This window comes from Meriones unguiculatus, chromosome 11 (assembly GCF_030254825.1).
Source record: "Meriones unguiculatus strain TT.TT164.6M chromosome 11, Bangor_MerUng_6.1, whole genome shotgun sequence".
NCBI lineage: Eukaryota > Metazoa > Chordata > Mammalia > Rodentia > Muridae > Meriones > Meriones unguiculatus.
This window is the reverse complement of record NC_083359.1, coordinates 106,822,413-106,838,465: the sequence shown is the minus strand read 5'-3', so window position 1 is coordinate 106,838,465 and position 16,053 is coordinate 106,822,413. Positions and strand designations below refer to the sequence as shown.

At 45.1% G+C, this 16,053-nt stretch overlaps 1 protein-coding gene across 14 annotated transcripts in view; it reads right to left on the bottom strand.

The window, feature by feature from the left end:
• The window catches only part of Esrrg (estrogen related receptor gamma), a 612,722-nt gene that overhangs the window by 150,826 nt on the left and 445,843 nt on the right, over positions 1–16,053 (bottom strand). For all 14 annotated transcript variants that reach the window (XM_060364903.1, XM_060364899.1, XM_060364900.1 and 11 more), the window contains one exon: positions 87–203. In XM_060364903.1, the coding sequence (XP_060220886.1) occupies positions 87–203 (117 nt within the window). The remainder of the gene's footprint in view (positions 1–86; positions 204–16,053) is intronic.

The following is a 16,053-nucleotide window of genomic DNA, read 5'->3' as shown; positions in this document are numbered from 1 at the left end:
TTCACCACCCCCACCCCCATCCCCACCCCCACCCCGCTTTGAGCCCAGCAAACCCAGAGCGGGAGGCTCTGAGCAGCGCTACCTACCTTCTTTCAGCATGCCCACTTTGAGACACTTCATGAAGCGGCAGGCCTGGCAGGATTTGCGTCTGCGCTTTGTGATTTCACATTCGTTCGTGGCCGGGCAGCTGTACTCTATGTTACCTGCAGCACAGGGTTTAAGGGAAAAGAGGCCGTCAGACTGGCGGGTCAGGAGAGATGGAGGCACCTCAAAGAGGTTAACCATGGTACCCCCAGACCCCAAAGTCACGTGAGTGAGTCATTAGGAAGGCGGCGTGTGTCAGGAAGCCGGATATGCTCCTGCAGGAGCAGAATAAATCTCCAGGGAAGCAGATTGACATAAATCAGCACTTCCAGAGAGGCTGAGGCAGAGGGATTGCCACAAGTCCAGAGTAGCTTGGGCCACAGTGAGTTCAGCTTTCTTTCAAAATTGCCTTTGTGTCTACTTCAAAATTGCCTTTGTGTCAGAATATTCTGGAAGATTGTTAGAGCATGTGGAATTGGGGCAACAGCCAGCCAGTGAGCAAAGCTGACACACACAGAGTGCATCTTGTAGAAGACTCCACAGCAGGCTGAGTTCACCCAAACCAGAGACTGCAGAGATGGGTCAGTGGTTAGAGCGCTCTCTGCTCTCTTGCAGAGGGCCCAGGCTTGATTCACAGCACCCACAGAGGGAGGCTCACAACTGCTGGGGACACACACAGTACACATGAAAAACCACACCAAACATCCTCTCCGCATCCCAGTTGTCAGCCTCGGCCTGTGGTGACTCGAGCTTTGGAACAAGCTGCTTATCCTTCCAGCTGCATAAACCTCACAGAGGCCAGTGATCCAGAGTTTAATGCGGGGCACTGCTGTAAGCACCTGGCAGGCTGGACAGCAACACCACAGCTCTTCCTCCGGTCTGGGCAGGTAGACCTTCCCCGGATGCTCCCTGTGAGTATGCTGAGGATGAGGATGATGGGGCTAATGGCTGCCATTGCGATCACCATCCTCAAAGCGCTTGGTACAGCCTTTGCACACCATACCATTGGCATGAATTCCAAACACCATGGAACTGTGACACCAACAAACCACTTGGGGTTATAATTTTAGCAGCAGACTGTATGGTTTCCAGGCATACGTAATAGCCTGAAACACAAAGCGTGTCCCCAGAAGGTCTAAACTTTAAGTGTTTCTCTGAGACAATGAAGCGTGTGAGGTGTGCTCTCGGCGGCCACAGCCTTGTAAAGAAGCCGCCCTGAAAAATAAAGGCTGCCTCTGCTCCCGGCCCCGCTGCAGAGTGCTGGAAGGTCTCCGGCTACTTCCTAACCCTTTCCCCTCGTGATTAAGTGCATTAGTAACCTAATGAAAATGCAGCCTGCTTATTGCCCTCTGGGGAAGGGGGAGGTCATCGCACCGAATGCATAAATTGTCATAGGAGATGGTCCAGGCATAATTGCAATTTTGCTGTTCCACGCTTGCTATACTCAGGGTCCATCGAGTCCCCTGAAACATGCGCAGAGCCAGGTAATTAGCATAGCAGGCTGCCTGGGACCACAGCATTGATGAAATATTTCAGAGTTAATCACACTTTGTAAACACTGATTTATATTGACTACCTTTCTGTGGACTGATGTGTCCTCATTAAATATCACATTAGTGCTTTGCAGGACCGTTCAGAGACTCCTCTACTCGCCAACTGCTAATTCACCAGGAAGTGATACCTAGCCACTTGGAACTACAGAAAATTGGTTAAGTATGCATGACTTAAAGAAAAAAAAAGTCTTGAGCATTATAACTTGAGGTAAATTGACTGGATAAATTAGCATTCTAATTCAAAGCAACTACTTTTAAAATGAGGTTAGATAATAGAAATGATATCAACTGCATTAACGGCGATATTCACCGTCACCTTCTTCAGAAATATCACCAGGGGCTGGCGGAAGTGCAGCTGCGAAGGGCTGACCGTGTGAGCTCAGTCCCCGTGTGAAGACAGAGAAGAGAGCTGATTCCACACCCCTGTCCACTGGCCTCCCTCTCCTTGCATTCCTTAGTAAACTTTTTTTTAAGAAAAAAATATTACTTAGAAAAAGGACTGGCAAATTAGCTCAGCAGTAAACGCTATACAGGCCTGAAAACCTAACTTCTATCCCTGACTACCACAGCGGAAGGAGAACACACACACACACATAAACAACAACAACAATAATAGTAATACAGACAGGCAATGGCAAGGTAAGTGAACACTGGCTTGGCCAAAGCCAAGAATAAAGAGATTAGGAGTCTGAACAGGTGCTTTCAAATGTCCCCAGAAACCTAATCTATATGGAAAGAATGTTGTTAGAATTTTGCTTGTTTGTCTCTGTTTTTCCTTTGGTGTAGTTCTGTGGCTACAGCCTGGGGCCTTGCAAAAGTATGGTCGGCTAGCACAGAGCTGTATCTGCAACCCTGTTTTTTATTTTGAATTTTATCTTGAAACAGTTTCCCTAAGTTCCTCAGACTGGCCTGAAAATCACACTCCTGCCCCAGCCTCCTGGGCAGCTTACGCCCTGACCGCCAGTAACTCCGTGGCCAGCGGCCACACCCTTCCACTCTCTGTTGCTGTCTGCAGATTTATTTCAAAGGAAACTAACTTTTCCTCTCTTAGGGATGACTGCTCAATACTTACAAAGACTTGGGGGAGGATGTTTGTCAAACATCATTTCTGACCATTTCAAGTCTTTAAAGCTACTGTGATGTCAACACATGGTCCAGTTTCCCTCAGAGCCATGAGCATTGATCCCATCAGCTCAGCGGTACAGGCTCCTGCCACGTGACACACACACGGGCGTGCACACACATATACACTCACGCATACACACATACTCACACATACACTCACAGACCCACACACACTCACACACACACATACTCACACATACACTCACAGATCCACACACACTCACACTCACACATACTCACACTTACACTCACAGATCCACACACACTCACACTCACACATACTCACACATACACTCATGTATACACACACAGTCACACATACACTCACAGATCCACACACACTCACACATACACAATTACCGCCACCCTTCTGAATTAAATCTAAGCCATCCAACTATGATGAGGCCCTCTCCGAATCCAACTCTCGTCTACTTTTCCAGCAATATTACAATTATTACCTCACCTGAACTTCCAGATGCAGCCAATTTGATTTATTCATTTTTTTGCCGCATGTCCTTCAAGATTCCCCTCTGAGAGTGATCTATTTCTGCCCCTCTTTTCTTCTTAAAATTATTTCCAAGACTCAGTGCTCAACTCCAATTCCATTCCAATCATTTATGAAGACTTCTCAGCCCGTCCCAGCAGGAAATGACTTCTGGGATGCCTGTCTTCTGAGGGTCTGTCATCTAGAGCAGACAGGCCGTATTTTGCTGGCCTATGCATATGCATGGAACCCACTAGACAGGAAGACAGTGGAGGACAGGAGCCAGGTCTTAGGCAGTATAAACACCTCTATCCAGTGGGTGCAGTGACTCAGGGGAGACAGGTGAGGCGTGCTTGGGGCCGGGGCCACCATCCCAGAGCCGGAGCATAAAGACGGGCACATCTCCAGAGCACGCTGGCCAGCCAGTCTGACCTAGTTGGCAGGCCACAGGTCAGTGAGTAAACTTGTCTCAAAAGAAGAAAAGTGGACAGGGTCTGAGGAGTGGTACCCAAGGTTGACCTCTGTCCTCCATGGGAACATGTACACATATATACTCACAGGCACACAGGCACACATGCATGCACTCACACACACACGCACACATGCATGCACTCACACACACAGGCACACATGCATGCACTCACACACACACGCACACATGCATGCACTCACACACACACGCACACATGCATGCACTCACACACACACGCACACATGCATGCACTCACACACACACGCACACATGCATGCACTCACACACACAGGCACACATGCATGCACTCACACACACACGCACACATGCATGCACTCACACACACACGCACACATGCATGCACTCACACACACACGCACACATGCATGCACTCACACATGAATACACGCACACATGCACACTCACAGAGACTTCGCTTAAGGAAGTCAGTGACTTCTTCACCCAGAGGAAAATGTCTGAACTACACTATGAAAAACGAGTCAGTAAAGACCCTGGTGTAAGGGACTCTGCCCAAAGCCACAGGAAATGCAGAGACATCTTTACAACAACTTTGCCACGATGGGGCTGGGAGTGGAGCTCAGCCAGGAGAAGGCTTCCTTCCTGTGCAGTAACCCTGGTCTCAACCCCAGCACCACTTACACACCAGGCATAGTACCACAGGCTTGAAACTTAGCACTCTCTAGGTGGAGGCAGGAGGAACAGAGGTTCAAAGTCAGGCTGGGACAGCATGAGCCTTTATTACAAATATTCTTTTTTTTTTTCACTAAGCGGTCCTACTTGTTCATATCTTTCATAAAAACATATACACACATATATTCAACTTAGGTGGATAGAAGTCGCTTACAATGAATCTGGGATCCTCATGAACACTCTGTCTTGAGGTCTTAATATAGGAGGATGATAACCTTGATCTCGCTAAGTAACTCTGGTTTATATTTGGAAAAACAAATCAGCACTGCTCTAAATAAGTTATTTGCTAGAGGGAAACCTCATTTTCCAGGCCTCCCATCGAGTTGCTCGGATCGCTGTTGCTGTCTGTGGTCACCCAGCCGTCAACATCTTTGATCGGTGTCACAGGCTACAGCGATTTTACCCTTCAAATACCTTCCCTGTTGCTTGTAGGAGTCAATTAAAAAGAGGCATTTTATATTAGAAGTGTGCCAGCCCAAGCACCCGGATAACAATGTAGCAGACACTTTGGTACTGGTTCAAAGGTTTTCTTCCCACTGGACCACAGCCTCGCTATGGGACACTTGTTTTCCTCCAAGTCACTAAAAGGAAAAACAGAAAGAAGGAGAGAAAGGAGGAACCTGATTTTTAAACTCTCCGATATATTTGGGTGTCTGGAATGTTTATGGTGGATACAGTTGGCCAGGGACAGCGGAAGGCACTGTTGCCTGCGTGGCACCCACACGGGTTACAGCTCATGGTCTTCTGGGACACATTTGTTAGATGGCACTGGGGTGGAGGTGGGCGCCTACTCGTGACATGGCTGGGATTTCCCCAGGTTTTGCGGATCACTGGACAAAGGCGCCGTGCTGTAGAAGGAGTAGGGTCCACACGGAGGCTTGGGGTCCCAAAGCCAGGCTGACAGGAGTGACAGAGCAGTTCATAATATCTCCTGGCAGCTTTGCAAAAAGTCCCGGGCTCGGGCTCCCTATTTCAGAGTCTTTTGTACAATTAGTTTGAAGGAGATATAATTTTCTCACTTACTGCTTAATAGAATCTTGCAGCGTTCTGGCGGATGGAATAACAGGGCGTTTGCGCAACTCCAGCCTAGAATGCCAGCAGATAATTTGTAGATTCCTTTCAGTCACTTAATGCACTTTTACCTTTGGCAGTAAAAGAGCTGAATGGTGGAAATTAGCATGGCATCTCAAAATAAAAATATACGTCAACTCTTTACTCTGATTCATATCACTCCCACAGGGCAACCGTGCCCTTGCATTCGGAACGCCTAACTTAGCCTGCTTTCCAAATCACCCGCACATCCCATGATGAAGCCAATTCCAAAGCCACTGTCTGTTCCCCCTACTTGTTTTAATTTTATTAACAAAACCAAATGGCTGCAGATGACCCCCAGGGCACTACAAGTGGGGTTTAGCCAATTGTTCTGCAATATTAAGTGATTTTTAAAATAATGAGATTTGCTTTGGTATTCAATTACAGAGCATTGGAAGCATGAGGCAATAATCCACAGCAGTTTTGTTTTAAACATCCTAAAGCATAGTAAAAGAAAGAAAAAGTTAAAATCCTGTCACTGTGCAATAGCAAAGGGATTTTCCCACATTTTTAACATGGAAAACTTTCTTTTCTTTAATTTCATACTTTTAATTATCTTATTGTTAATAGCTGATTTCTGCTCATTTCACATAAAGCAGGAAACAATACCACTGCCATCTATAGTCGTGACTACATTGTACGGTCTGTATTACCTGCTTGTAACTTTTAAATGATGTAATTACATCACTGCACCTGGGGGGGTGTCATGTGTGGACGCAGGTGGGACGCGCAGAGGAGGACGCTGCTGTTCCCCTCATCACTCTCCACTCTATTTTCTAGAGACAGGGTCTTTCCCTGGAGCCAGGTCTCATTGCTCCTTTTCAGCTTGGCTGGCTAGCCAGGAAGCCCCAAGAACTCTCTTGTTCCTCTTCCTTCTCTGCACCCTCTTCCCCTTCCCTTTGGTCACAGGTAGAAGCAGCCACGCCCAGCTCTCTTTTCCCAGGATCTGGACTCAGGTCTGAGCTGAAACATAAGTTATAATAGCCTGACAAGAACACATTGCTGAATTTTGAATATGAAGCACAGGCTTACTTCCCGAAGAGGAATGAAATATGCCTTAAAGAAAAAGAGACTAGAAAAAACCATAAGCAAGCAGTGTGCTGACCCAAAGGAAGGGTTGGAAATGTAGTTTAGTTGGAAAAGTGCTAAGCTAGCATACCTAGGTTCAATCCTCAGGCCAGTATAAATGAGGCAGGTAGGCGTGCCAGAAAGCCCAGCACCACTCTGAAGGTAGAGGCAAGAAGATAAACTCAAGGTCATCCTCAGCCACTTGGGGAGGTGAGTTCAAGGCCAGCCTGGGCTACAGGAGATTTTCCAAAACAAACAAACAAAACCAAAAAGTGATGCCTTTATCTTTTATAGAGAATGAGAAATTACTAGCTAGAACAAAATGCCAGTAAATGAGAACAAATTATTGGCCTTTTTTTTTTCCAATTTAAATAAGGTACATTGCCTCAATGTCCCTAGAATGATTATTCCTTTACTGTTGTGATTCTTTAAGATTAACTGAACATGAGGCTTCATGATTATAGAGAAGCTGAAAGAATCATGCATGACCATGCATCATTAGCATTTTAACTAGGTTATAGTTAGGAAGTGTGTGGGTAGCAGCCAGTGAGGGGAAAAGAGCGGGGAAATCGACATGTAAGACATCTGCAACCTTAGCTTTACATTCCAATTCCCCTGGTTTATCCTGGGGAGAATGGGAGCCAGTTACTCCTAGCACTCGTTTCTAAGCTACAAAGAACCGTATTGTTCTGTATCAGTGTAAGAACTATCTAAAAAAAAAAAAAAAAAGCTTTAAATCACATCCAGTTTATTCTACCTTCTGAAAAGAAGGAAGGCAAACATTAAGGGTCTTTTGATTATTATCCACTTGAACACCTGAATCTGAGTTTGAGAATGATGTAAAACTCACTCTCCAGTTGATATAATGATGTGTGCTGGTAGTTTCAGGAGGCAGAGGCAGGAGGATCAAGCAAGTGAGTATCAGACAGGCGGGCTGCACAGTGTAGCTACAAAAACCAAATAACACAAGAGCAACAACCAACCTGTCTACAAGTTCATGCAAAGATGAGAAAATGAATGAATGTGTCCTCCTTGAGGAAACAGAAGGACATTTTTGTCTCAATGACTATACAGCTCACACAGCCACTAAGGAGGAGGCAGAGTGTAAGAAGGTAAGAAGAGAGGACTAAGTCATTGGCTAGACCTCTATGAAGTGAATCAGACATCTGAGCCACATCTCCTTGTGAACACTCCTCGCCCCCTTGCAGGAGCCCAGATGGTGACCTTCACTGAGCATGACCCGGCTCTCACTGGGGATGAGGGTCTTTGAGAGCCTCCTCACACCTGATCCAGTCCTAAGTCAGTTTCTTCTGAAACCCCTAGGTCCACCCCCTTGTCTCAGCTTTGTGAGGGGCTGGAGGCTCCGGGGAGCATCACTCTCTTCCCTCTAGTCTTCTGACTTGTGTCTCCACAGCTGCTTCCCCAGAGCTCCCAGAACTGCGGTGAGGGTCCTGATGCTGACAGCCTCATCAGTTGCTGTCCTTTCAGAGAGCTCTTCTCTGTCTGTGACCTGCCCCTCCATCCCAGCAATGCACTCCTTCAGCACAGCGACGTCCTAGGACTGTGAGGGGTAGAGCCAACAGAGCATAGGGAACACTATTCATTAATATTTTGTTTTCAATACAGCATCTTAATATGTTGCCCAGGTTGGCCTTGGGCTCAAGTGAGCCTCTTTCTTCTTTCTCCTAAGTAGTTAGGATTTTGGGAGCAAGCCACAGTAACCCCAGCAGCTACCGGATGGGCTTTTTAGGGATTCTATTCTTTAATGATCCAATTTAGAGCTTAGTACTCAATTGTTCATCAAAAAATAGACAACAAGGCATACACACACATGGCACACACATCACGCACACACACACACACACACACACACACACACACACATACACACACACCACACAGAGAGAGAGGCAAAGGCAGAGAGAGAAAAATATTTAGAAATAAAAGAAACTGTGTGATCTCCTGTATGTGGACCCCAGCCTACAATATCTACATGTATATATGTTAAAAATGTACATTTGGCCAGGTGTAGTAGCATACACCTGTAATTTCAGGACTCTGGGAGGCAGAAGCAGATGGATCACTGAGAGTTTGATGCCAGCCTGGTCTACAAAGTGAGTCCAGGATGGCCAAGGCTACACAAAGAAATCCTGTCTCAAAACCAAAAACAAAAACAAAAACCAAAAGCAAACTACACAAAGGGGCAATGCTTTAAAAGATAAGCGATATACCTATGCAATCATATGATGAGTATATTGCTTCCGTGTTCTCTTCAAAGCAATGCTATGTTCCTGTTGTTTGAGCCCTGTCACTGCAGTCCACAGAGGGAAGGCTGGACACTTATTCACCCCCTTTACAAGCTATCTTGATATCGGCCCCAATGATTTCTAAAGGCACCCCTGAAAATTCAGATGCCAACACAAAGAACCATAAGCACAAATGCTAAGGGTGCCAGGTACCCTTGGATGTCATGTGCACACAGGAACACCTACTATGCTGATAGGAGCGCTAAGCCAGGAGACTAAGTTACATTCTCAGAATCACAAAGCTCACAAGTGCCTGAGGCAGGCTTTGAACCCAGAAAGATTTGCTCCAAAGCCTACACTCTTAAGTCCAAGGCAGTTCTGCTTAACTGTAATCTTTTAAAAGTCATTACCGACTGTCATTCAACATAGAAATGCACTGTGCATGCTCCATCCTCTGAGCGGTTTCTTTGTATATCCCTTGTTGTTGCTACAGTTGTTTGTCAGAAAGGACATTTTGAAGCCTGACACAGGAGCCTGGGAATGAGAGGGTGAGGGTGGATCTTGGCATTGTCTTTTGCTGTTGTCAGCCTTATGGGACCAGGGCAGCTGTGTCATAGGATAGGGTTGCTTTCAGAGGGAGGAATCTCTCAACACCCCAGGAAGAAATCCCTCATCTAGTCTTGGTGTCACCATGGTCTGTGGCCAGTTTAATTCCACAGAAACCAAACAGAGCAAGTCACCAAAGCAACGGGCATCAGGTTGTACACAAAGCAGTTCGAAGATCCCAGAATAATTCTATTGTTCATGAAGGGAAAGAAAGGACTTCATGATCACCCTAGGCATACTCTAAAATACGTTAAAGGGACGGATGAGTATCAAACAAAAATGTATTTGTTGTGGATGCATGCAGTGTAGATGTCTAGTATCCCAGCACTCTGGAACCTGAGGCAGGACGATCATGAGTTTACGGCTAGCCCAGACTACACTGTAATAACTTGTCTCCAAATTGAAAATGAAACAAAACCCAGGACCTTGCATTTGCTAGACAAGTACTCACACAGTGGTCAGCCCCAAGCCCTCACCTCCATTTTTAAGTTTCTGTCAGGGCAAGGATAAATGCACAGAAGCCCCTATAGAAGGGTCACCAGTGCACAGGAAAGGTCACACCTGAGCTGACCATAACTTTAAACTTGCTATGTTCCATACCCAACATCACCTTTTCTCTTCCTGCAGGCTATAAGCAAGTATACATATCCAACTTCTAAAACATACAAGTTTTAAAGAAAAGATGGGCTGGGGAAGAAGGCGAGTGATAAAGAGCTTGCTGCCCACGCATGAGGAACTAAATCAATACTCCTACTATACAGACAAAGAGCCACCTTCTTGTGGTCCCAGTGTGCAGAGATGGGCACAGCAGGAAGGTTTAGTCAGTCAGCAAAATCCAGAAGAAGAGACAAAGGCACCAGATGTGGAACTATGCCTTACACAGAATCATCATCAGAACCCTGTGTGGGTATGCTCAGATTCTCCGGGAAGGAATGTTCAGAATCAAAGCCTAATGACTAAACTGCTGGCCAAGGGTGCAGCAAAACTGGAGGAGTGCTGACTTAGCCTGGGCAAGGCCCTGAGCTGCACCACAGCACTGGAGAAAAATGGCCTGGTGGGGTGTGCCTGTAGCCTCACTGCTTCGGTGGGGAAGGCAGAGGACCAGAAGTTCAGCCTTTATCCACACACTGGGTTCAAGATCAACTTAGCTACAGAAGCATTCCTCAGGGACACCTTTACAGAAGTATATTAAAATGTTCTTTCCACAAATTAGCTGCATAAACCAAACATAAGACCAGACGTGATGGCACAGAACACAGCAGTTTTGTACTGTAATAAGAACTGAAGTTTCTCCTTCTGGGTAATATTCGTTATTAGAAAGAGAAAGGACAGCAGTTCTGAGTTGCCTGCTGCTGTGGTTGGGAAGTTTATATAAGCAGATTGTCATTCTCACATCAAAACCTGGGGAGAGGTCCTTCTAGAAGGCTCAGTGGCTAGAGGTACTGCTGCTAAGCCTGATGAGCTGAGTTTCATCCCGAGAAATTCCCATGTTGGAGAGAAACAATTTCTAAAAGTTGTCTGCATGTACTGTGGCTTATAGACACATACACAGACACAAACACACACACATACACAGAGAGACAGACAGATACAAACATACAGCCTTATACAAACAGACACACAGACAGATACACACACACATGCACACACACCCCAGCAAATAAATAAATAAATAAATAAATAAATACCAACAAATCAACTTAACTCTGAAGGAGAGCCTTCTAGAGCCTTGTACCTGCAGTCCCAGCACTGGAGAGGGCTAAGGCAGAGAGATTGCTCCAAGTTCTAGGCCAGCCTGGACTAGAGTAAGACCTTGTCCAAAATACCAAAAAGAGAAAGAAAGGAAGGGAGGAAGGAGGGAGGGAAGAAAGAAAGAAAGAAAGAGAGAGAGAGAGAGGAAGGAAGGAAGGAAGGAAGGAAGGAAGGAAGGAAGGAAGGAAGGAAGGAAGGAAGGAAGGAAGGAAAGAGAAAGAAAGGGAGAAGGAAGGAAGAGAAAAAGAAAGAAAAAAGGAAGGAAGAAGAAAGGAAGGACAAGAAAAAGGATTGGAATCCAGCCTCTCCCTTGAGAGCTGATGGAGACTGTGACACACAGCACATAAGGACACATATTTCATGGTCAGCCTGAGACTAGCCAAGCCAGGTACAGAAATAAAGGGCAGCAGACGAAAGCTCGAGGGACAGAGACAGAAACCCCAGTGGTGACCATGGCGGGATTGAGCTCTCCAGCTTTAAATTTAAGGGATTTCTGAAAATGAGTGATAAAACACTAGGTATTCTTAAGCCTTAAGCCTGCCCGTCTCCTTTCTAAAAACCCTTAATATTATCTAATCATAACTTTTGTACTATTCTTAATTCCTGACTTTCATTTTATTTTAACAACTTAATGGGAGAAAAAGTATTCACCGACTACAATCTCTCAAGAAAAATACAGTCTGAAATTAGTCAGTTCTTTAAAGCCCTTTCAAATGTACCAGGCAGTGTCACGACTGTGGGTTCTGAGGTTCGGATTTTTCTGAGGCTCACTTGCTCCCGTTCCTTCGGTTTCTGTACCAGGAAAAGTGTATAGTGATGGTAGACCCCACTATCCTGGGATGATAAAGAATTAAGACTATGAGAAGCTTTAGAACAACATGGGCACATGGTAAAAAACTGATCCATTCAGTGCCAGCAGTGAACACATGGCTGCCTTTCAAAGCACAGTCTAGTCTTGCAGAGGACCTGAGTTAAGCTCCTGGCAACCAAGTCAGGAGCTCCTAACCACCTTTAACTTCTTACCACTATAAGTCAGTGCATACACCATCAATAACTAGTATACAGACATCCTACTGAACTTAGGAAACTGACCGAAACTATGTAGGCTGCCTGGTAACGTAATTCCTTGTGAGTGAATCCAAAGAGCTAAAGGACAAAAACAAAAATTAAAAAAAAATTAAATTTGGGCACACGTAAAATTACTCAAAAACATTTAAGCAATCACCTCAAAGTCATTAGGAAAGCCAAAAAAAAAAAAAAAAAAAAAAAAAAAAAAAAAAAGAAAAGAAAGAAAGATAAAGTAAAATTAGAAAGGACCAACCAGTGCTGAAGGGGATGTGAATGTTAGCAGGAGGTGACACATGGTACGGAAGACAGTAAAGATAGTCCTCAAAAAGTACAAAAAATATAGTTACACCTGAGCTAGCCACTCCTGTTCTTGATACATATTCAAACAGATTAAAAATACATTCTGGGAGGGGTGAAATCAAGGTTGGCTCAGAGTCTTACAAATGTCAGGCAGGTGTGCTTTAAGTATAAATCTACATCCCCCATCTCGACACAGCAAACTGCCTAACTCGCCCAAGATGGTCATGAAGAAGCTACGCAGCATGGTAGGCAGTGAATATTTGAATCCTCTTGTCTCATCTTACAGATCAGAAAACGGTAACTTGTATAGATATTTGCAACAACTGCATACTCATTATTTAAGTAGCCAGGAAGTGAATACATCTTAAATGTCCATCAAGAGATGAATAGATTATTTTTAAGCTACATATGCACAGTGGAATGTTTCTCAGTTTTCAAAAAGAAGTTCTGGTATATCCCAAGTGTCATGGATGTACTTTGAGGATATGAGAATAAGTAACAGCCACAAAAGCCAAAGCTCAGGATTTAGCTCAAGGGTAGAACACTTGCATACCACCCACAAGGCCCTGCTCTCCATCCCTATGACCAGTAGAATAATCTTGCACGGTCCTCCTAGCTATTGGTTCTGTTTACGTTCTGTGTCTGCATGTGTCCACACATAGAAACAGAATGCTGAAAGCAGTTGCCCAGAGCTGGTGGAGGAGGGCAAAAGGAGTCATGTCAAGGGCAGAGAGTGTCACGGTCACAGACGAAACACGCTGTCACTCTGTGCAGTTAAGGTTCCAAATTTATGCTTTCAACCATAGTAAAACCAAGCTTCAATATCATAGCTACTGATTGCACTCCTCCAGCGTGAGGGTGAACTCTATGGAAGATGATAAGTATGTAAGGGCCTGGGTTCAGGATCCAGGACCAAGGAAACAAAGGTACCTGGATGTACTTCAGCAGCACATGCTTCACATGATTTTGCTTTGAGCTGGGATTCTATGTTTGCATGAGCACCAGTGAAAAGAACTCATGATAATAATTGGAAATGGATTAATTCAGTTTCCAAGATGGTGACTTCCTAACAATCTCTCTACGTCCATTAATAAATCAGAAGACTGTTCCTTGACTTGGGCTTCCCCGAGAAAGGAGAGCAACCCTGGCCTTTGCCTTGAGGTGTGTCTGTTTCCCATTGATTGACTGATGAACCTACTGACTGTGCTCGGATAGAACTCATGTTTAGGAGGCCAGGATTCCACAACTGAGCCACACCCACAGCACCTCACCTTCACTTTCCACAGAGCGTGTTTGCTTTCTTCCGAGTCTCAAGAACCATAGTAAACCACACCTTTTTCATTGATCAATGGAAAGTCACACAGACCAGCAGGAGCCCCTGGCAACCCTATTCTTATGACTTTTCTCAGGTCTGGGGTCATTGGGTGAACATTCTTGTCTATTCCGTTTATGTATAACTAAGTCTGGCTTTGTTGAAGAAAAAGAATTGTTTCATTATAACAAAACAAGTGTTTTCAAAGCCACAAAGCATAAAGTTTTTCACACCACTTTACCTTATAGTATTTAACATTTGCTGGGGCTGCTCCCTCCTCGTAAGGTCTAATTTGTCACTACTAGTCAGGCACAGTAAAGTAGGGACAAAGATATCACTGCAAGTTGAAAGCTACTCAGCAAACATTTGTCTCAAAAACAAAAGGAACAAAAAATTCTGAAAATAATGTGCCTATAAACTTCTCCGGAGGTGGAGAATTGAGGCAAAGGGGTTTCTGCAGGCTCAGTACAAGGCTAGATGTGAAATTCTGTCTCAAAGAAAGTCATGATAAAGCATTTTTTTTAAAACTTGGCCTCTAACGAAGGGAGGGCTAAAAGGACAGCTATTCCCCTGTCTACAAAGGTTCTGGCTCCTTTGTTTGAGTCTATCTTGTAATCAAAGAATAGCCTGCAGTCTCCTCATCAGTCAACAGATAATGCTGATTATAGCGTCAGGTGCTGGGGGAAAGTCCAGTGATCTGCAGGCACAACACCAGATACACCTCACTCCCTGAGAAGTCCAGCACCAGGGCAAAAGTTCTACTTGGAAAAGTGGCCAGGATTAAACTGAGTCCCAATGTCACTGTGACTTGGAGGGACAGACACAGAACCCCTAGAGCTCTGGGGACCCCAGTGGCGGAGTACAGCACCGGGCTAACGCAGCCAAGGTCCAGAGAGAATTCTTACAATAAATGATGCAGGGTGACTGCTTTCTTCTAGTGAGAGGGTGCCTCGGAAGCAGGGGTGTGTGAGGAAAGAGGGCTGAGATCACTTGCTCCTAGAGAGGAGCAGGCACAGTCTCCTGTTCGTCCCAGAGATTAGGCGAGTAAGAGCCTGCGCTGCTCTTACTGAGGACCTGGCTTTGACTCCCAGAGCCCATATGCATATGTAAAGAACATTTATTACAAGTGACAGCTTTACTTCTTTGAGGTTCTACACCATAGGCCCTGTTTCAAGAGCACTAACGGGACGAAGGAGTGCTTCCATTTACCCATATTGAGTTTCATACTTCAGACACAGTCTGAAGTATGCTTTTGGAGGCGTATCGTTTTGTAACTGTTGTGACTGTGTCCTTGCAATCGAGGTACAGTAGCCTTGTTCTGGAGAGAGTATCTGACATACCCCAGGCTGGCCTGATAATCACTGCATAGGTGAAGAAGTTCTGATTCTCCTGCCTCCACCTCCAGATGCTGGGCTCACACGCATGTGCCACAAGGCCTGAATCTCATGTGCATGCGCTTCAAGACATAGCCCCTTACATAACTGTTGATGTTAGTGCTGGGATGGGGTGTGGGGCCTGTGTATTGCAGGGAACTGATCTGTCATTGAACTGTTTACATCCCTACCCTAAGAGAGTGTAAAAATAAAATAATAATAATGCATGTAGTAGAGCATTATGATATGTTCTCCCTTCTTTTCAAACACTTTAAAGTGACACGAAGGTAGAACATGGGACCACACACTTTGCAGATATATTACTCAAATAAGTGAATTCTGTTTGCCTAATTGGACAGTGAATGCAGCCAGGCTTTAATTGTGGCTCTGAAAGTTTAGCTGCAGCTGGGAGAGCAACTGGGAATGTAGCTCATCCTACAGCATCTGCCCCCACAGGACAAAGGCCCTTGGGCTCAGTCCCCAATACCACAAAATGAAATAAACCAGGAAACAGTTCACTGCTTGCTATCAGACATTCCCCTCTGAATCTCTTCCGCCCTCCCATAGCTGTGTTCATACCTACTGACTCCCAACTGGAACAGGCACCCTAAAAACCAGACATCAAAGTAACATGAACTTTCAAGTGGCTTTCAAAAACACAGGGTGTACGCCATGTCCCTAAGACACATGTGAACGACACTGAACATTCTAGTGTATGGAACGGGAGTGTCTATTGTAGAAGCAGAGAGGCGAAAATGCAGTGAGGATCACTGAGTTTACATATTCCAGTCTGAGGTCAAAGTCTGA